The sequence below is a fragment of the Pipistrellus kuhlii genome, unplaced genomic scaffold (genome assembly GCF_014108245.1).
Source record: "Pipistrellus kuhlii isolate mPipKuh1 unplaced genomic scaffold, mPipKuh1.p scaffold_m20_p_7, whole genome shotgun sequence".
Taxonomy (NCBI): Eukaryota; Metazoa; Chordata; class Mammalia; order Chiroptera; family Vespertilionidae; genus Pipistrellus; species Pipistrellus kuhlii.
In genome coordinates, this window is record NW_023425573.1 from 32510053 (window position 1) to 32531408 (window position 21356).

Below are 21356 nucleotides of genomic sequence, written 5' to 3' on the forward strand. Positions count from 1 at the left end.
GCTACTTTTGCCACACCGTGTACACTAATGAGAGGAGTAAAACTGATTAAAAGGAGAAAAAATATATAATCTCCATACCCAACATGTTTAAAATATATTTTAAACATAATATTTAGCATATTTAATCTTTGAGACAAGTTATATTTTGATAACTCTTACACTGAAGCAATTATTATCAAACACTGCTACATGAGGGCCAAGGAGCTAGAACCCTGTTTTCTCACAACAGTAATGATATCACACGCAGGCCCTGAAGATTAAAATTGAAAGGGAACAGTTAGTTGAAAACAAACACTCGAGTACCAGTTGTATATTTTAAGCTGTGGCAATAATGATTAAAACTGAAATTTTTTTCAAGTTAACTTATTTTAAGTTAAAATACTTTTCTGTTTAGCCCCATCTTTACCCCTTTAACTTTCCAAAAGAATAAGCATTATTCTAAGAAGAACTTGAAGAAGTTTCTTCCAGTTGCCTATGGAATATTTTCAATGTGTTGAATTCTTAAATTTAAAACAAAGTAATTATTTCCAAGTTGTTAAAATATTTCTATAGAAGTTTTCACCGAAACCGGTTTGGCTCAGTGGATAGAGCGTCGGCCTGCGGACTGGAAGGTCCTGGGTTTGATTCTGGTCAAGGGCATGTACCTTGGTTGCGGGCACATTCCCAGTGGGGGGTGTGCAAGAGGCAGCTGATCGATGTTTCTCTCTCATCGATTTTTCTAACTATCTCTCTCTCTTCCTCTCTGTAAAAAATCAATAAAATATATATTTAAAAAAAATATATATATATAAATATATATTTTATTAAATATATATATATATATATTTCTATCGAAGTTTTAAAGAGTTTTGCCACCAAGAAAAGCCTGCAACATTTAAAAACAGTATCATTCTTAACACCTACAGAATATCCCTACGTTGTGGATTTTAAGTAATTGAACCCACCATGACCAGAAAACTAAGATCTAAATAATTTTTAGATTCCGGGCCTATAGAATTTCTACCCTTTATCCTCCTGAGTATGCAGACTATCAATATAAAATTTTCATCTTTCCGTGTGTGGCTTCCAACTATTCAAAGTTTACAAAGACAAAAAACATGACATTAAGAGAGCCTGAATGGCGAGATCAGCTAGCTCACTGGTCTGCAAACTCATTAGTCAACAGAGCCAAATATCAACAGTACAACGATTGAAATTTCCTTTGAGAGCCACATTTTTCAAACTTAAACTTCTTCTAACGCCACTTCTTCAAAATAGACTCACCCAGGCCGTGGTATTTTGTGTAAGAGCCACGCTCAAGGGGCCAAAAAACCGCATGTGGCTCGCGAGTCGCAGTTTGCCGACCACGGAGCTAGCTGCTCTTCTTCTGGCAAAATGTGAGGACGAGGGGCTCACCTTGGCATGTCAGGAAGTGCCCGCCACTTGGGACTTCAGCCTGTGTGGGACGGCAGGCCCGGGATTGCAGACACGCCGGGAGATGCTGTCTACTCTAGGGGCCCCACTTACTGAAGCAGAATCTCAGACAGGGTCCAGAAGTCTGTTTTAACGAGCTCTCCAGGTGATCCTTCGTCTCACTCAGGGGCAAGGAGCTCTGGTCCCGTGGGCCGCTGTGTGTTACAGGGCTTGTGTAGACATACAGGTGAAGGAGATTAAGTTCCTCCATGCCAGGGACAAGGACTAGCTGGAAATGCAGAGTCCCCTCCCCCAGCTCCACAGTCAGAATCCGAGTTTTAGTTGGAAATTGATCTTCTCTCTTCTCCTGGAGGTACTGCCCTGGGCAATAGAGCCCTGTCCATCCTGCCCTTCCTCTCAAGCAGTGGCTAGAGCGCTCTGGGCTTCTTTTCACTCTTCTCTGTGAATATCTTCACTTACCCAACAACTTGCTTCAGCCAGGTGTGGGGGTAGGGACGACGGAGTGCAGGGTGGGGGAGGGGATGATTTTTCAGAGCTAATGAGCTTTAGTGCATGATCACTGAATAAACTCAGCGTGTTATGGATCCCTGAAATATTACCATTAAAAAGAAAAGATTTCTAGAGATGCACACATTTTAAGACAAAGAATGAATCCCTACTGGTGGGATTCTACCCGCAGTGAGAAAGCTGGAATAGAACACAAAGGTCTTATGGGAGCTGAGGTTTTCGATGCGCTACGAATCAGACACGAGGCCGGAGGAGCCGACCTTGGTCTTCCACCTGGATTCTTCCCCTTTATATTGAACAAGAAATAACTGAACAAGGAGTTTACCTCCAAATAGGAGTCTAATCACCTCCACCAACCTATCACCTAGATTTGTTTCAAGTCTAATGATTCTGGGCCTCTATAAGCCCAATACTCAGGATGTTTTAGGCTAATAGCACTTTGTGGCTCCAGGAATCCAAGAATTAACTTACACTTGGGGGTGGGGTGACTTTGAAGGTTTAATATGCACCAGGACTTTACGGCACCCTGCAAAATCCCAAAATTGCACACTCTTGCCTCCTCCATCCATCTACTCCATTGCCAAATCTGGAAATCCAGGTTTCCAAATATCACAAGGATAGGCTGTGGATGGTGGCAAGGAAACACGTATGGTTTTCAAAATGTTTTCTAGGCAATTCTGGTACACATGCCCAACTTCTCCAACTGATAACCACTGGTCAGTTGGTTAAGTTTTATTTTTGTCCATTAAGTTTTATATATAATTCATTGGTGGCTACACTGTTATTTCTTGAAATGAGACATATCATAAAAGAACAAGTTTTATTTCATACGAAGTGCTACTTTATACCTCAATTTAATCCATGCATGATTTGATATGTATAGTTTTGAATCAAAACATAGGTTCAAGCATGCAAAATAAATAGCTATACAAAGGTTTAATTTTAAGAATCTTTAGAACTGGTAATTTTCTTAATCTTGCACCACTGAAAATGAAAACACAAATTAAAGAGAGCCACATTTACTAAACACTTCATCAATATACACATTTACTAAACACATCATCAATATTTAACACCAACAATCACTGTTGGGATTTGGGCAATCATTTATCTTTACTAAAAAGTCATAGTAAAATTTGAAAGTATGACTCTCTACATCTGCCACATAAAAACCTTGATTTAAACCTTGAAGTAAACAAACCAAACCAAATCTTGAATTTCAATAGTTTACAATGTACCTTATTGGTATGAAACAAGCCTTTCTAAAGCTGAGATTGTGGCAGATTTTTACAAGATGGATCATAAAGGAGAAATCACTTTTTATTTATCATATAAATAATATTAACCCATAATCCCACCACCCTAACATGTTTTCTGGGTATACTTTACATCTTTATTCACAATCATAATTTTATAGTTGTAACCTGTGTATTTACTCAATTTGGAGGAAATCGCTATTTAAATCCTAACATACAGGATTATATGCAGTCCCCTCTTTAATAAAATTATACAGTGTAAAAACCTACAATATACAACATGTCCCATTATCCCCAAATACCCAAGAGCTTCCCCATCCAGACAAAATTACAACAGCCTTTCTTTCTTTCTCCACTTGAATACATGAGTAAGATGAGGTTCACATCAGTCTGAGCTCACCATCTCATGTAAAATATAGTTCTGTCTTGGTTGTTTAGCACATTGTCTTTGTGCAACCTTTATAAAATCTTAAAATTCCATCTTAAAGATCATCACTCTCTAAGCTGATTATCTCAAACATCCTTTTTTGTTAGTCCTCTCTTTTGGAGTTTGTTTTTTTACGCAAGGTAGTTGATACTAATGGCAGAGGAAGGGAATCTGCGTCTAAATGTACTACCCACACACAGGAGAAACAGAACTATAGGGTGTCCCCCAAAATGCATACACACTTTGAATAATTATTAATTCCAATGGGTTACATCTAAAAAGAAACATCAATTGAGTTATCACTATTAAAGTGTGTATACATTTTTTTGGAGATACCCATATTTAGGCAGAGTAGACTTGGTGATTGCGAAATACCAGCCTGGATCTATTAGATGTCGACTGTGTGATCTCGGGCCAATCATTTGTCCCCTTGCACTTTAGGTTACTCTATTGTAAAATGTAAAATGACTGTGTGTATCCTATCTCTTTGTGAATATTATAAGAACCAGAATACAAGTGAAGCATTTTGAAATTCTCAGACGAAAGTATGAGTTTAAAAAATACATATAATTTTTATTAATATTCATTAGGACAAATATAACTTATTCCTAACCTACCTATGTACTAAAACTTCTCTGCATCATTCTGGTTAAATTCTGTGTTCACCTTTCCAATACAGTATGTTTCAAGAACAGGTCTGGAGAGCATGGGGAACTGGTCTCACTTAGGGACACACTGACATCTAGTGGAGATTTATGGTGCGCTGTGGGACACCACACCCCAAAATAACTCCTTTTGGTGGAGCAGAGTGGAAGCGAAAGCACCTTTTGGTCTTTATGCAAAACATTAAGAAAACATATAAACAATGTTTTTAAAACTGTGTTTCTTGTATCTATTTTTGCTTGTTCCATTAAAAACACTGGCCAATTCTCAAGACGTTAAATCAAAAGTTAGGAGTTGATGCAGGTGTTGGTGAAGAGCTGTTTAGTGTAGCAGTGTGAGGTCCCATAAGACCCCCGTCTCAGGGTTCAAAGGAACAAGTAAGTATGTGTTCATCTGCTCTTTTCTTTCTACCGTGAATGTCTGCAAGGGTGAAGGAAAGTGAGGGGAGGGGAGATGAGGGAAGGGAAATGTGGAGGAAGTTAAGTTCTCTAGGTTTTTCATTACAGACCCTTGAATTAGGTTCTGTACCTCTTTGTGGTGAAGAATTTTATTAACTCCAGAGGGAAGTTCCTTTAAGCAAATGTATATGTCAGTTCCTTGGCACATCACTAAGCATTTCTCTAACCTTGCTCATTGAATACACTGCATTTACAATGGCGCAGAAATACAACATAAAAGGCTTCTATGACCTGGAGCTTTCACAAATGCCTTTCATCATCAGTGGCTCTGTCTCTTCTCCAACTTTTCCAAAAGCTACAAGAGGCTGGGGGAAGGTTAATCGGGGGCGGGGGGAAGGGGGAAGGGGGGGAGAAAGGAGATATATGTACTATTATATGTAATACTTTAAACAATAAAGATATATATATTTAAAAAGTAAAAAAATTAAACTCCCCCTAAATTTATCTCCAAAAAAAAAAAAATGAAATGTTGAGCAGCTGTGGAAGTCATAGGTTAACATGTGATTATTTAAATGAACAACTATTCATTGGAATATTGTCACAATCACATTTTACCTGCTACAGCACAAATTACGTTAAATGTCGCCCCGAGGCAACCCCTCTCCCCCGCTTTCAGTGAAGTGGGAAGGGCTGAGTGTAACGCTCTCCTTGATCTAACCAGCCTCCTCCCTTGCTGCCTACCAGGGTTCAACCATGGGACTGGACTTCTTTACACCCCTGTTTAATGGCCTGGGAATCAGAAAAATCACCTAGAAATTATTAGGCCAGGCTAGACCAGCTCTCAAGTATAAAATCCTAAGAGAATCTATGGCAGGCATATTACTTGATTATGATCCAACACCCTCAAGTATGTATTCACTATTGGTAATGTAATTTTAAAAAAGAAATATACTCAGGTCCTTCTTGGCAGTTAATAGTAAACTTCAATCTTCAGAGCCGAGACAAAAACAAACAAAAACAACAAAAAAAAGATGTAACACTGCCTATTAGCACAAGGCAAAACTAAATTCTAATAGTGAAGCTTCATGCGGCACGCAAACATAGAATTATCCATACAATTTGCAACTCTATTGTTTTGCTGCTTTAGATCTTTCCAGATACTTTATACTGCCCAGTGTTTTACCACTAATTTTTTTCCTGTTACAACATTTCTGCAGTATTGTTCATTGTTTTTGGTTCACTTACATAATTGAGAAAATTAGGCCCAGAGGGAAAAAAATCTATATACATAAAAGCCTAAGCAACCAGCCCAACCAACTGGCTAATAGCTATGACATGCACTGACCACCAGGGGGCAGACATTCAATGCAGGAGCTGCTGAGTTGTGGTCACTTGGCAGCGGTGGTTCTTGGGTGATGCACCCAGAACCAGAGAGGAGGGAGCCTGATTCTGGGGTGCGTCACCTGAGAACCACCCTCTCACAATCCAGAGAGCCTGTTTTGGCCCCATCCCCGCAGGCCAGGCAGAGGGAACCCACCAGTGCATGAATCTGTGAACCGGGCCTCTAATATATATATATTATTAGGCCAGGCTAGACCAGCTCTCAAGTATAAAATCCTAAGAGAATCTATGGCAGGCATATTACTTGATTATGATCCAACACCCTCAAGTATGTATTCACTATTGGTAATGTAATTTTAAAAAAGAAATATACTCAGGTCCTTCTTGGCAGTTAATAGTAAACTTCAATCTTCAGAGCCAAGACAAAAACAACAAAAAAAGATGTAACACTGCCTATTAGCACAAGGCAAAACTAAATTCTAATAGTGAAGCTTCAAGCCTCTAATATATATATATATATTAGAGGCCCGGTTCACAGATTCATATATATTCCTACTTATAAAGCAAGGTCGTATATAAGAACTTTGAAACCTTACTTTATTACAGGCTGGTGATTGTGTTGGTCTCAGAAGTCAGAAGTAAAATAATTATTATTAGTATTTTGCTCACAAACTACTGTGATTAATCCATGACCTCTAAGTGATCTAAATGTTATGATCTCCATATTCATCTCTTTCATTTAGGTAAAAGGTCAAAATGTCAAGATATAACCCTTAGCAATTAATTTTCATATATGTGTAATATATATTTTATTTGATTATTTTAAAGCAGTAATTGTAAAGATTCCTGGGCAGGACCCTGACTTTGAGGCTAAGGTTACTCTCTCTGCTGTGTGAAGATAAACAGACTGCAGTGATTTTCAGAGAAGCCTTCTCTTTGGTGTGTCTTCTTAAAACACTCTTCCAATGCCGTTCTCCCAGGGTATGCCACTACGCAGTCCACAGGAACGGAGTCCTCCAGACATGCTCCAGTTGTAGATGCTAAAGAAGGGGCAACTATTAAGAGATCAGTCCATGGGCATGTTACATGAAATGAATCTAGATGTGGTCCGAGTACCTGTGCACAATAGCATACATGTCAGAAACAGGATGTATGGTAACATTATAATCAACACCAATAGCCCCACACCAGCACCGACCAGCCTCTGTGATAATGGCTTTTGAAAATGTAGAGAAAAGAGAGACAAGTCTGACTTACAGAATCCAAGGAAACTTTTTATTAATTTCTTTATCCATTCAGCATTATGAGAACAGGAAACACAGTATTTTTAACCCAAGCTCAAAGGTTTAAGCTTAATGGGCTGCGAGTTTTCTCCACGGTATAGTATTCTCTCCCAAATCCATAATCATCCTCCATCAACAGAACCCACAACCAGTACAGAATAGGGGGTGCTTTGGCTGTTTCTCTTCAGATGTCCCCTGGAGTGTTCTACTTGTGGGATTTGGCATTCTATACTTCACACCCAGTGTTCCCCAAATGGTCATCCCAGTTACGTAAATCCTACTTTGGAAATAGATGAAGAGAAAAAACTGCATGCCTAGATATCCACTAAGAAGGCTCTAAAAAGCTGCAAGGCAAAAGGAATACAAAATAATTTCTAAATTTATGTGACAAACACAGGGCTTTAGAGATGTTCTTCGTTGCAACCTTCCAGCCAGGCCTTAAACAAGGAAACGCTGTCTTAGGAAGGTGTCTGAGAACAGGTGTTAACCAGAGGAACAAAAGAAAACTGAAAGGAGACGACTGACATGAGACTTAAAACCTCTGCTTCTTTAAACTCACTTCAGAAACATGCGAGGAGCCTCCCACTGGATCTTAACTCACCTTAACCTAGCTAACAGGTAATAGCAGAGTTTTGTGCCCGTGTTTAAATATGGTCAAATACTTGTTAATCTTGCTAGAAACATACTACTATAAAGAAAATAAAAAAAACAAGTGGTACCATACACCAAAATGTTACACTGCTTACCCATTGATTACGCACTTGCCTGTCATATCATTTTTTATATATCTATGCTACAACACTTCCAAATACTCAAATCCAGCCAAAAAATAAAATAAAAAGAACCACACACAGTTGCCCAATCATCACAGACTTATCTCGGATGGCACAGGAGGCTCGATTTCAGCATGGCCAAAGGCTCTCGGGCACAGAAGCAACGCACTACCTGCCTTGAAGCACCAAGCACGTTAATTCAGATGTAAAACACCGGTGTGCCCAGCAATGTATCTTAAGCAATCCATTTTCTGATGTTTGACACTTAACAGGGCCAGCCACAGGGTTACATGCATCAATACTTTGAACTGCTAGTGGTGGGGGAAAAAAAAAAAAAAAAAAGATAAAAATGTCAGAACATGAAAGAGTGGCAGTCCTAGGAGCCGAAAGCCTTGAAGAAGAGTCAGAGGACTGGGGAAGTGTTCTCAGGGAGTCACTGCTGCCGTTTCTCTGGGAAAACCACCTGAGTGAAAGGTGGGGCTGTGGCCATTGGAAGGGCAGACAGGCCTTTCGCCACAAACACCACAAAACAGATGCACAGAGGGGCTAACTGCATCCCGGGAACACGATGTCCGGAGAAGCTGGACCTCGCTCTGTGAACAGTAGGCAGCCACGCAGTCTTCCGAGCAAGGAGCGCCCTGAGGAGGAGCTCACTCTGGGAGGCCGAGTGCGACAGGCATGTGAAGACTAGATGGGCGTCCTCTGTACCAAGAGGTTAACTTCAAAGGCTCCTGTGGATCAGGGGTTAGCAAGGGGCTGAATAAGACTAGGCCTGGAAAGGAGAGAACAGAATCAAAATGTGATGCGCTTCAGGAATAAGGGGGAAAGTCAGCAACAATCAGGCTGTGGGCATGTGAGACATTCTAGAGAATATTGATTAATTTCTGGAAAAAGAGACCTACCTTATTTTTTTTTTTAATGTTCAGATAATAAATGCGCAGTAATCACAGCAAAGGGATTGTTCAGTAAGACTCATTCAGGAGGGAAAAACTTAACTTCTAGATACTTGTTAATTCTTGACTCTCTAAGCAAACTTAAGTGGCTGAACCAGCTATGATTCTGCATCTGTCTCTGACTCCATTTTCAGAAAAGGTAAGCTAAGACATGCCCCATTTCTTATGTATGAACCTGGAGATGCAGGAAGTCAAGGGCAGGAGAAGGGAAATGGAATCACAACAGAAGGCATGAGCCCTGGTCATGAGCTCACTGCCCTATGGGCTCTCTGGGATCGAAACCTGCTCTTCAAATTCCCTACTTCTTGAGAAAGGTGTGGCCCCAGAGAACAGAAGGCCTGGAACCGGGTCTTACTCTGTGACTAGGGGGAGAAGTCAGTGGGTAACAGGAGTGGGAGTCACTATCCTCTGACCATATATCTCCAAAGCAGGCCCGGAATAAAGAATGCTCAGTTTTATAGAATCATCTGAATGGTCAAGAATGGATTCCGAGAAGCCGTTCTCCCCCATCCCACAGAGAGAAGACACCTGCCATGCCACCCACTGTGGTGTTCCTCCACACTCACCTGTGGCCTCTCTTTCCCTGACCAGACTACGATGAGCAATTTGGGAAACATCAGTTTCTTCTCTTTCTGGCATTTAAAGAAAAAATAACTTCTAATAAATATTTTAATTCCTCTAAAATTTGGTGTCAAGGTAGATTCTTCAATGACAAAAGGAAAATCAATCACTCAAAGAAAATATTAAGGTGCTTAAGATTCAAACCAACTATCAACGGCTAACCACACCTGATGAAAAAGAGACAATCCAGATGCCATGGGAATTTCAGCTACTTGTTCCTCACTAACATGCAACTGAAATTAAAGGCCCATCTAGAGAGACAATTCACGTAATCATTCTTTTATCCTCTCCACCACCAATGACCACTCCACTGGGCACAGAGGAGTCAACCAGACCAGTGAGCTCTGGTGCCCACACCCTCACTTCCAGCCAATAACCACTTTCTTTTCTAGAAGTAGATGCAACAAGAGAGCTTCCTACAATAGAATGGCCTCTACCTACCATCCTGGACCTATCCCCTTGTCCTTTGCCTGTTCTTCTGCACCTATGGATGGGATGAGATGCCTGAGCAGACACGGAATTCAGGAATCGGGATGCTGTGTCTCCAGAGTTCCTAGCCTAGTCAGAGAGACAAATGCCCAAAGAAAGTGCAGAGACCTTTGGAAACACCCTCAGCAAATGGTGCAGCAGGTGATTTTCCCCAGGACAGTGCCTCTCTGTTCCACATCATTTCTCCTCTCACACCAACATACCTCAGCTGACTTTGGAAATACCCTTCTGGAGCCTTTTATATAGTCACCTTTGAATTCTACCTATTGGTGCAAAAACACGTGGCAATAAAGAGAAAGTGGCCCGCTTGGTTCTTTATCCTATTTCCAGTTCCCATAAAAGCTAGAAGCGGGGAAGAAAGAAAAATGAAGAGACTTGGACATTATCTCAATATCCAACATTCAGCACTCAAGGACTTCCCCTTACTGTATAGCAGGCGTCTTCAAACTACGGCCCGCGGACCACATGCGGCCCGCAGAGGAGTCTGATCCGGCCCGCCAGGTTTTTTGGGCAGTGAGCGCAGCCGAGGTGTTACAGTAGGAATTAGTAGTTCATACAGTCCGGCCCTCCAGCTTTCTGAGGGACCGTGATCTGGCCCCCACTTTAAAAAGTTTGAGGACGCCTGCCACATTCCTTTTCCCTAAAATACTTCTCTTAAATTTTTTCAAGGGCTATCACTTTTCATTGTTCCTGTTAGATTTCCCTAAAAGAATATGGTAAGCAGGTACATATATTCCTTTGTATCCTTTTCTATTTTGAACAGAAAAGGGAATTTGGGAAATAGATCAATTAGAAAATAGTAACAATGATGGAAAATTATGTTAATTTTGTAAGACAAAAGGCATTTTGGTATATTTAAGGGCTTTTAAAATTACCAAATTAAATCATTCTCCATTTTAAACAAGTAAACAGTAAAGATGGAACCAACCCATTGCTACTTCTATTTAAAGTTAACAGGAATACACCCAGCACCCAGCACTGAATTAGAATGATGGGGAATTAAAGAAGACATGACTGATATGCTGCACATAGTCTCTGAATAACCTTCTGCAGAAGGCTCGCATCTATGATATCACACTCATATTCATTCAGCAAACATGTATCCTGTTAGATGTTGGGCTGAAAGATAAGGAATATAGGGATTATCTCCAAAAGTTCAATGCCCAGAAATATGTTTAAGGTGACAAACTACTAAGCGTAGTTTGAAGACAGTTACTAAGAGTAGTTTGAAGGACAGAGAGTAATTAGTAGTATTTTAAAAGCATCAAATAGTGTTAAGTATATTTAATATGTACATTAGGTAAAATTTAGGAAATCATTAATGTTTTCATAGTTAAATCAGCGAGGACATCTGTTAAATTTCTCATTCAACAGAAAAGGATACACATTAGTGAAGATGTGTTCTTCTGTGCTGAGAAGAGGGAAAATCTATCTGCACAAGAAATACTAAATTAAGGATGTGACACTGTACTATTCTCTGTGGACACCACAGTGCCTGAAAGGGCCTTCAATGAACAAACACTTAACATTTGTACAATCAACTTACAATGGAAGTCAGTCAAGGGGTCAAATAGCATAATCACCCTCCACACATGCCCTCAGAAGGAAAAAATAAAAAAATATTTTCTACAAGGGAGGAAACCTGGCTTGTAGTTTGCTTGTTATTTAACATGAACATGCTTGAATTTATTATTTCTTTTTTTTTTAAATATATTTTATTGATTTTGTACAGAGAGGAATTGAGAGAGATATAGAGTTAGAAACATGGATAAGAGTCATCGATCAGCTGCCTCTTGCACACCCCCTACTGGGGATATACCCGCAACCAAGGTACATGCCCTTGACCGGAATCGAACCCGGGACCCTTCAGTCCCCAAGCCAACGCTCTATCCATTGAGCTAAACCGGTTTCGGCTGAATTTATTATTTCTGATGTTTGTGCAGACAATTGTCTCAGAGAGAGAAACGGACTCTCAGAGAAACACGCTGACAGATAGAAATCACGTGATAGCAAAATGGAATGGTTTCATCAAAGTTGTAGGACTTGAGATAAACTTTAGGGATGGAAGGATTTGAGGGGTTGGGGGGTGTGGATGGAATGGTTTCATTAAAGTTGTGGGACTTGAGATAAACTTTAGGGATGGAAGGATTTGTGGGGGGGAGGAGTGTGGAATGATTTTAATGTTCTGTGGTGGGTAGACCTGCATAAACAGGACTTGAGCCTCATTGACTTTCAGCAATGTAACCTAAAGGTAGTGACGATTTAAACACACCCAGGACTGTGCTGCCTAAGCAGTCAAATCACTGGTTCTCATCTAATTAAATTAATTACTAACCACTGTTCACAGGTCCCTGTGCCTGATTCTGGGTAATGTTACCTTTCTACTTTATTTTCAAACTTAGCTTCTTACATTTGGTCTTACGAAAAGCATATTATCGTTTAACTATCGCCTTGGGCATCTAGTCACATGAGCTACTGAAACCCCAAGATATTGAGAACACAGGAGGTGGGCAAAGGAAAACAAGAGAGATACTGCTAGAAACCAGGATACTTACTCCCTTCAGAGAAGGGCTCAGTGTCACCATCAGGGAGGAAAGGAGGAAAGCCAGCCCTGGTGTGTCCCTATGCACCCGCCGCAGAAGGCAGAAGATCACTCCTCATGGCTAATTAACAAGACCAATTCTATCTGACGAGGCGTTAACACCACCTAACATGGTTGGCAATGCAGTTTACAAACCAGTTCCAGACATTCGCTTTATAACCATTTTGAAAGAACTATCAGTCCACGGTAGAAACATTCTATCAATCATTCTAGTACACATTTAAATCACTGAAGAACTCTATCCACCAAAAGCTGACAACAAAAAATGATGTTTCAAATAGTGCCTATCTACTAAAATGTAACTATGAATTATTTTTTATTTGGGTATTACTTAAAAAAAAAAACTTCATTTAGACATGAAACAAATTATTTATATATTCTATTTATCTAAAATAAGGAACACTAATGAAAATATATGTAGATAATGTAATTATTGTAGAATCAGCTCAGTCTTTTAAGATAATTTTCAATGGTTTTATAAAAATAGTTTCATATCATGCCATAATTCTTTCCAAAGACCACAATATAAAGGTCAACTGAAACTGTTCTTGTATACTACTACATTAACATGATTCTAATGCAGGTTAACATTTGAAGTCTGTATGACTGAAACTGACTTACATTTTACAAGAGAGTCATTCTTATGTTGTTACTAGAGGCCTGGTGCACGGATTTGTGCACCTGAAGGGGTCCCAGATTGCAAGAGGGAGGTTCTTGGTGACGCACCCCAGAATCAGGCTCCCTCCTCTCTGGTTTCGAATGTGATACCTGAGAATCGCAGCTGCCAAGTCACCGCAGCTCAGCAGCTCCTGCATTGAGCGTCTGCCCCCTGGTAGTCATTGCACATCATAGTTACTGGTCCAACGGTTGGATGGTCACTTCAGCTTTTATTTATATACATAAGAATACACGTGGGCAAGTTAGTGGACTCAGTTCAACTACACAACACCTCAACATTGTTATAAAGAGTAGCATGTACATTAGTCAACGCACAATTTTAACCCTGTGATTACTTAAGATTTCCTAGCAAAAAAAATAAAATAAAATAAAAATAAGAAAACAATGTTTAGATAACTAATACATCTAGTTATTGTGGAAAAGGTAGATTTCCTGATGTGATTTATGGCTAAACAGATTTAAAATAACATCATTTATCAATGATATTAAAAGTATTTCTATGACCAGTGTCTAAGTCAGAAGCTAAATAAACATACCTCATATTCATTGGAAAGTACAAATAAAGTCTTATTTTGCAAGGTCCCATTCAAGACTTTTAAAATAGACTATTAAAATGAGGGTTTACTAAAATAGAAAATTGTTACCTTATCTTACTGAATAATTTTTGTAAGTTATCAATAATATTAACTATGATATTATTACAAAAACTCTTAGCTTAGTTGTGAAGAATAGAGGCTCTACCTGCACATCATATTGGCTGCATAATCTGGGACAAGTTATTTAGCCCATTTGTGCAGCAGTTTCACTATCAACTGAGGATCACCAATGTCTCCTCTCCCAAAGCTCTTTAGGGGACATTAGATGAGCTAGGGCCCTTCCCTAACTAAGTGGTACCTGGCATAGCTGTATCTGACAGCATCCTATATAATAAAAGCATAATATACTAAGTGTCCAATCATTCATTTGACCAGTCTTTATGATGTGCACTGACCACCAGAGGGCAGACGCTTCGATCAGTAGGTTAGCTTGCTGCTGGGGTCTGGCCAATTGGAACTGGGCAAGATAGTCCCAATAGGGATTGGGCGAGATGAGCCTGACACACCCTGGAGCTCTCCTGCAGTCCCTCCCCTGCTGGCCCATCTCCTGTGGTCTCTCCCCAGCCTCTAAAATATTTCTTCTAATTCATTTCCTTTCTATGTGCATGAATCCAGGCACTGGGCCTCTAGAATGATCATATTTAGAACACTCCAGGCTCAATGGAATGCATGGTGCCATGACCATCCTTGAATACATTTAGACTTTAACTTGTTAAATTTGCTCTTAATGGGAAAAAAAAAAAAAAAGTCTGCATTTAGAAATATTACGATTTGTATCTAGAGCAAAGTTTCAAGGAAAAAAGGCCCTTATTTAAGTGTACACAGATGAATACTACCTATGTAACTGGGAAGTGGAGCTACAGTTTTTCAAAAGTAGAGAGATTTAAACATTTCATAATTTTAAGGAAACCTCAGAGGAAACCAAACAGTTGGTTTTTATTTTAGTTCATTTAAAGCTGTAGCCTGTTCCCTGACAGAGAGAGCAGAACAAGCAGAACAAATTTTATAAGGTTAGAATTACCTGAGGACTTTGAGGGTTAACAGAGACATGGAAATATTCAAATTCAGCTCTTTTGTTTCATACGAAAAAACTGAAACTCAAAGAAGTTTAAGTATCTATTTCACCCCCCAAGGTAGTTTGTGCAAGAGCCACAAATACTTCCAAGGAACCAATTCCCCCCGCTCTGCCCCAGGTGAGTTGAGAACACAGCCCACAAGTAAGCAAACTTGGGTTGTGACAGTCTGTAGGATGATAGCAAATGAAGAAAGTCTAATGACGGCATCCCCAGACATCCTAACGTTCAGTGCAACAAAGGCGTTTCTAGCACTGAGAGAGAAACGCAATACTTCCTGGTGGAGAATGGACAACACTGCGAGTGGGGAAAACTACTTCCTACAGCTGAACGACACAGAAAGCCTGGCAGCTTATAGAAAGGCCCCCACTTTCATCACATGAACTTGGACTCCATTACAGATTATTGGTCACCACTTACTTAATATAGTCAAAGCTTAGAGGTTTTCATAGGCTTAGGCCTAAATTCTTCAAAATACTCCCTTTGTTTGGCGTTCCTTTGTAATATGGAGAGATTTTTTTAAGGGAAGAGTCTAAGTGAAAAGACTTTCAAATAATTTTACTTTTACCCCAATTTAATACTTCTATTGACACTCAATAGGAGACCACTATTCTTAGTTACTTTATTATTTGAAGCTATACATTTTATGCTAATAATTTCACTCTATAAATTTTGAGATGGTATTCTATTTCCTTATTTAGGACTGGAAAAGACATGTGCCTCATATTCCACAACTTTGGTTCTATGACCAGAGAATTACCTCAGAACTTATCCCTGTCATAGGGAAAGTGTAGCACATTTATACTGTTTATCATATCTAAATACTGCAAAGCAATTCTAACTCCTTTTAAGAAATCTAATATTTAACAGATGCAACTAGAAAGAAGGAATTATATAACCTGGGAAACCATTAAGATTTGGTATGTTTGCAATCGAGAAAAAAAGCCACATCTGTACACCAATCCAGAGTTCTCATCTACCTTCAGGCAGAAAAAGGTTTCCGTGTTCAACTCTGCCTCTGGCTACAACTGCTGGCCAAGTGCCACAGTAAGAATGGAAATGCACACAATACACCATAGACATTCAAGACCAAGGTCAGAAGCAAACGAAAAAAAGTGCACCAAGACATACAACAGCAACCAGATTATGTCAATTGACAATATTTTCCAATGGTGGAGATATCACCAAATTTGGAAATGAAATGTTCCATAAGACAATATCAGATTCCTGAGTGAGCCTGAATTTCATTTTATTTTTACCGCAAATATCGTATTATCAAAATAGAGCTTTATATATTTTTGAGACCAAAAGCTTTAAAATCCAATTTTCCACCCTAGCCAGTTTAACTCAATGGTTAAAGCATCTCGGGTTCAATTCCCAGTCAAGGGCACAAACCTCAGTTCTCAGTTGCAGGTTCTATCCCCAGCCCCAGTTGGTACCTACAGGAGGCGATCAATATGTGTCTCTCTTACTTTGCATTTCCCCCCCCCCCACACACACTCCCAATCCCCATTACTCCCTCCCAGTCTCTCTAAATATCAATGGGAAAAATATCCTCGGGTGAGAAATAAACAAACAAAAAATAAAAACCAGTTTTCCATGTTTAAGTTCATTATATTCTCTCAGTAGGACTTAAAGGGGGAAAACAAAAAAACAATTATACACATTTAATAAGATTCCACATGTTTTCTATTTAATAATTTATTTGTACTGGTCTTTAGTAGTCATCTTCATATCTGTAATTTATTTCATCAACAATCATCTCAGACACACCTTCTAACAAGACTGACTTAAAATAGTACGACAGGAAACTATGCCTTCAGGAGCATGTTTATTGTGTTTGAGATGATACATCAGGTGCTCTCTGAGCTACAAAGGGTAAAAGGAAATCCTCCCATTACAAACTGACAAAGGTAAAAGGTAAAACATTTTTCACAACAGCATTAACCACATACTCAGAAATAGATCTGGGTTTAATACAAATGACATAATTCCTAGTCATCTACAGCTACTTTTATAACTTCATACAGATAATGAATTGGGCTAAAATGCACTATAATATTTGGTAGACTTCAGGACCAGTATCCTTAGTACATCACAAAATACATTTTGATATCCCAAAGAAGCAAGACTTGCAAGTAGGCATTTTAAACATAACTAATCTACAGCTACAAAGTTCTACCCTTGACAGCATTTACCTTTTCGGGGAGCCTCCCAGTCTCCAAAGGATAAAAGCGGAGAGTAGAATCAGTATAACATATACACAGAAGTCCGTATTGTAAAGGCTATAAAGATTTGCAGCACAGTGAGAAGATGCCTCTGCGCCTTCACACTGCATACAAATTGTGTGAATTATGTTGCGTATCTCTTGGTCCACTGTCTGGCTATCCTGTCATGTTCTGCTCTGTTGGTCAAATACTGAGTGGCTATGCTTCCAACCAGAGGATCCGCTGGAAAAGTGAGAAGAAGAATAAAAAATATTAGATATCTAAAAGGTACAGTTTTAACATTCTATTAAACGGAAATGCTGAGTTTTAGCAGCATCTTAATATTAATATTCAATTTAGCTAAAGGCCCTGTAACTAAAAAATGAGTGTTAATAAAAGAGGTATACTTTTAATATACAAAAACTGTTTTTTACTCTTGGCATTTTATTCAGTGATCAGTGTGCTGCTCTGGCCGGTGTGCTCCGTGGTTAGTGTCGAGCTGCACTGCACAGGGAAGGGTCCCAGGCTGGATTCCCAGTCAAAGGCACAGACCTGAGCTGCAGGTTCATCCCCAGCCCTGGTCGACTCAAATATCCTCATCTCCAAATGAAAACTTACCATTCTGCTTTAAATTGAATCTGAGATATAAACGTCCATTACTCAGGAGTTTTTTCCATGGCAAGTGATCGTTACCTGATTACAGCGTTTCTACCCAGAGATATACATGTGTACAAGCATGTAGAATACATCGTTATGCATATGTGTGTGTTTTCAGTGTCTTACTTCTTTTTTCTCCACATTATACATTTATTCTGCTTCACACAGAACTAATTTTAATGAATTCTCAACAATACATCTTAAATAACATGTTGCTGGAAAAATTAAGTTAAAATGCACTACGTAATAGTGCAGACATAAAGTGCAGCTGCCAATTTAATACATGAAGCAATGCTGAGTCAGTAGTGTTGGGAACTCATTTGGTTTTCTAGAAAGTGATACAATTTGTAGTATGCAGGCTGAATGACATAGAAACTAAAAAGACTAAAATACTGAGGACCAAACTGGGCTGCTCTAGAGTCACTTTTACAATGAAGTGTTCAACAGCAATCTGCCATATTCCCCACTGCCCAGTGTCTTACTTTTTTACTTAATATATCTTAGAAAGCTTTCTCTATCAGTTCATAAAGAGCTGTCTCATTCTTTTTAATAGGTAGAACCTCTATTAATGGACAGTCAGGTGGTTTCCAATCTTTTGCTGTAATAAATGATGTTATAATTATCTATCTATCTATCTATCTATTATATATGTATAACTGCTGGGCAAAAGATAGTAGTGATAGATTTTGGTGACTAATCAAATGTTTAGAAAAAGTAAGTTAACTTCTTTTAAAAACTGACCCCTCAGTGAAATAACATACAAAATTCCATTTTTTTCAATTCCTCAGTTAAAGATCACATGTAGGAGTTATGTATTTCTTTTAAATGTTACAAATTATGTCCTAATAACTTTAATCTCTAAGTTTATATAATCATAATCTAGTCCAACAATCTCATTACCTAGTTTTTTAATATTCTTCACTATTACTACATCTAATACAACAAACTATAATCCAAAAAGGAATAGAAAACAAGAAGTTCTTCATTACTAAGTGGTTGCTTTAATGCACATGGAGGCAGAGAAGAAGAAAAGGAGGCACTGGAGTTAGAGACATCACTTTACTGCTGTCAAAATGGTCTGTACAGGTACACACCTCAGAAAACACAGCAGTCCATCAATGAGAAGCAGAAAATAAGTATAGGCTAGTAGTTATTGTGAAACTTTTGTCTATTCTAATAGAAATGGCATTGATAATTTCCTTGCTAATCTTTTATGCTGATCTTTCCACCAACAGTACTAACTTTCCAAATCTACCAAGAAAATGCACTGGTGTCTACAACCTCACTGTATGTGGTAATAAAGATGTGCTTACCAGGGTTGCAGTCTGTCAAAAGAGAACAAATCGACAGCAAAACCTTTGAAATAGTCAAAGCGGGACTCCAGTTGTCTTTGAGGATGTCCAGACAGATGACTCCCTGACTGTTGATGTTGCAGTGATAGATCCTGGTGCGGAAAGTAACCTAAGGGCAGTCACGTTACAAACAGGAAGAAAATTAAATGCTTTCTTACCAACTAAGACTCTCACCAGCAAAAATGAACAGTAACATATCACATGATACTAAATAGCAAATAATTTAACTGAAGAGATAATAGAATACTGAGTTTAAGTGCTAACAGAATCAAATGGTTTCATTTTAATTTGGTTAAAAAAATTATCTGGTTTTTACCCAGTATAACAAGAACTATATTGATTTTCAACCAACGTGAGTAGCTGATTTAATTAGTTTAATTAAAATGAATGACACGGCAATTCTATGTATGTATATGTGTACACACCAAACACACAAGCATGAGTGCACACAATACCTCTTTAAAGACAGAAGGGAAAAACAAAAATGTGTTGATGTCAAAGATAGATGAACTTTTAAATATAAGGAAAAAATATATTTTTTTAATTTAAAAAATATATATATATTATTGATTTTTTACAGAGAAGAAGGAAGAGTTAGAGAGATAGTTAGAAACATCGATGAGAGAGAAACATCGACCAGCTGCCTCCTGCAACTCCCCTCTGGGGGTGTGCCCGAAACCAAAGTACATTCTGCCCTTGACCGGAATCGAACCCGGGACTTTCAGTCCGCAGGCTGACGCTCTATCCACTGAGCCAAACCTGTTTCGTCTGGTAAAGAACTTTTTAAACATAAAGTGAAAAGTTATATTAGTTTGTTAGTAGAAAATATCAGTATCGACTCAGCTAATTTCTTGCCATATGTCAGAAAATACTAAAGAATTTAGAGGAAGATTGGTTAAATCACTAACCTATTTCTTACTCTTTTATTTCCACAACTGGCTCACTGTCTCGTTGGATAATTACGTAAAATAAAACAACCAAGGTCTTAAGCTACTGAATAAAGAAAGTGTATCTCCAGATGCATGAAAAAAAAAAAAAAAGGATAAATCCTAGGAACAAATACTGTCAAGTTTGAAAACAATCACAAACACTGAGTAGTTAATCTCAATTTGGAGTTTTGGGGGGGAGGGGGGGGAAAGGACAGTTTTTGATCCCTTAGAACTAGTATAATATCCCAATGGAGTGTGGGAAGAAAATATTAAAGTCCTCAAATATGTATTTCTGATAAGGGTACAAAATTAAAAACAAAAAAATTAAAGGTAACGGGGAAGAAACTACTGGCCTTGCAGGGGTAAAGGGAGGGGATCATGAACCTCTAGAGTTGCTTTAATTTAGTTACACAGAGCTCTTAAAATGTGGCTAGTTGAATTGAAAAGGGATAAAAGTGTAAATTACACACCATATTTCAAAGACTCAATACCAAAAAGAGAATGTAAAATTCCCTCTTATACTGGTTACAGGCTTGAAATTACAATATTTTAGATATACTGGGTTACATAAAATATATTATTAAAATTAATTCACTATTTCTATTCTTTTAATGTAGCTACTAGAAAATTTAAAATTACATGTGTAGCTTGCATTATATTTATATTAGACAGTTCTGCTATTTAATACAGGAATAACACATATTCAGATTATTGACAGCTGACTATATGGTTTACAAACACAATACAATTAATATTTTGAATGTGTTTAGCTATTAACGAGTGAACAAAATAATTAAATTTTTATTATTCTTTAAGAAGCTCAATACCTTCTCTGAACTTCAAAAAGAATCAGTATGCAGAGAAATAATTGTACCTAACACTAAGATAACAGAAGTCTTATTTCTTTTTCACTTGTCCACCTAGAGATCTGAATGCTTCATAATACTGTATATGATACCTTAGGCAAAAGGAATTAATAAACATTAAAGGGTTAGAAAATTAAAATGAGACCAGTAAAAATACTTACATGCTAAATTAATTTTTTAAAATATTAACCAAAACAATTATGATAAATCACAGATAGGTAACCACAGTTTGAAACCTTTATTTCAGTCAGTCAATTTCTATTTTCCATTAA

The 21356-nt window shown here is 38.3% G+C and overlaps 1 protein-coding gene across 3 annotated transcripts in view; it reads right to left on the reverse strand.

The window, feature by feature from the left end:
• Positions 1 to 16887: 16887 nt before the first annotated feature.
• Positions 16888 to 21356, reverse strand: part of UBE2E3 (ubiquitin conjugating enzyme E2 E3) — a 73346-nt gene continuing 68877 nt past the window's right edge. For 2 of the 3 annotated variants that reach the window (XM_036421414.2, XM_045575260.1), the window contains exons 5-6: positions 19251 to 19398; positions 16888 to 17523 (exon numbers count right to left, since the gene is read on the reverse strand). In XM_036421414.2, the coding sequence (XP_036277307.1) occupies positions 17426 to 17523; positions 19251 to 19398 (246 nt within the window). In that variant the 3' untranslated portion in view covers positions 16888 to 17425. The remainder of the gene's footprint in view (positions 17524 to 19250; positions 19399 to 21356) is intronic. The other variant, XR_004984923.2, reaches the window with a different exon arrangement.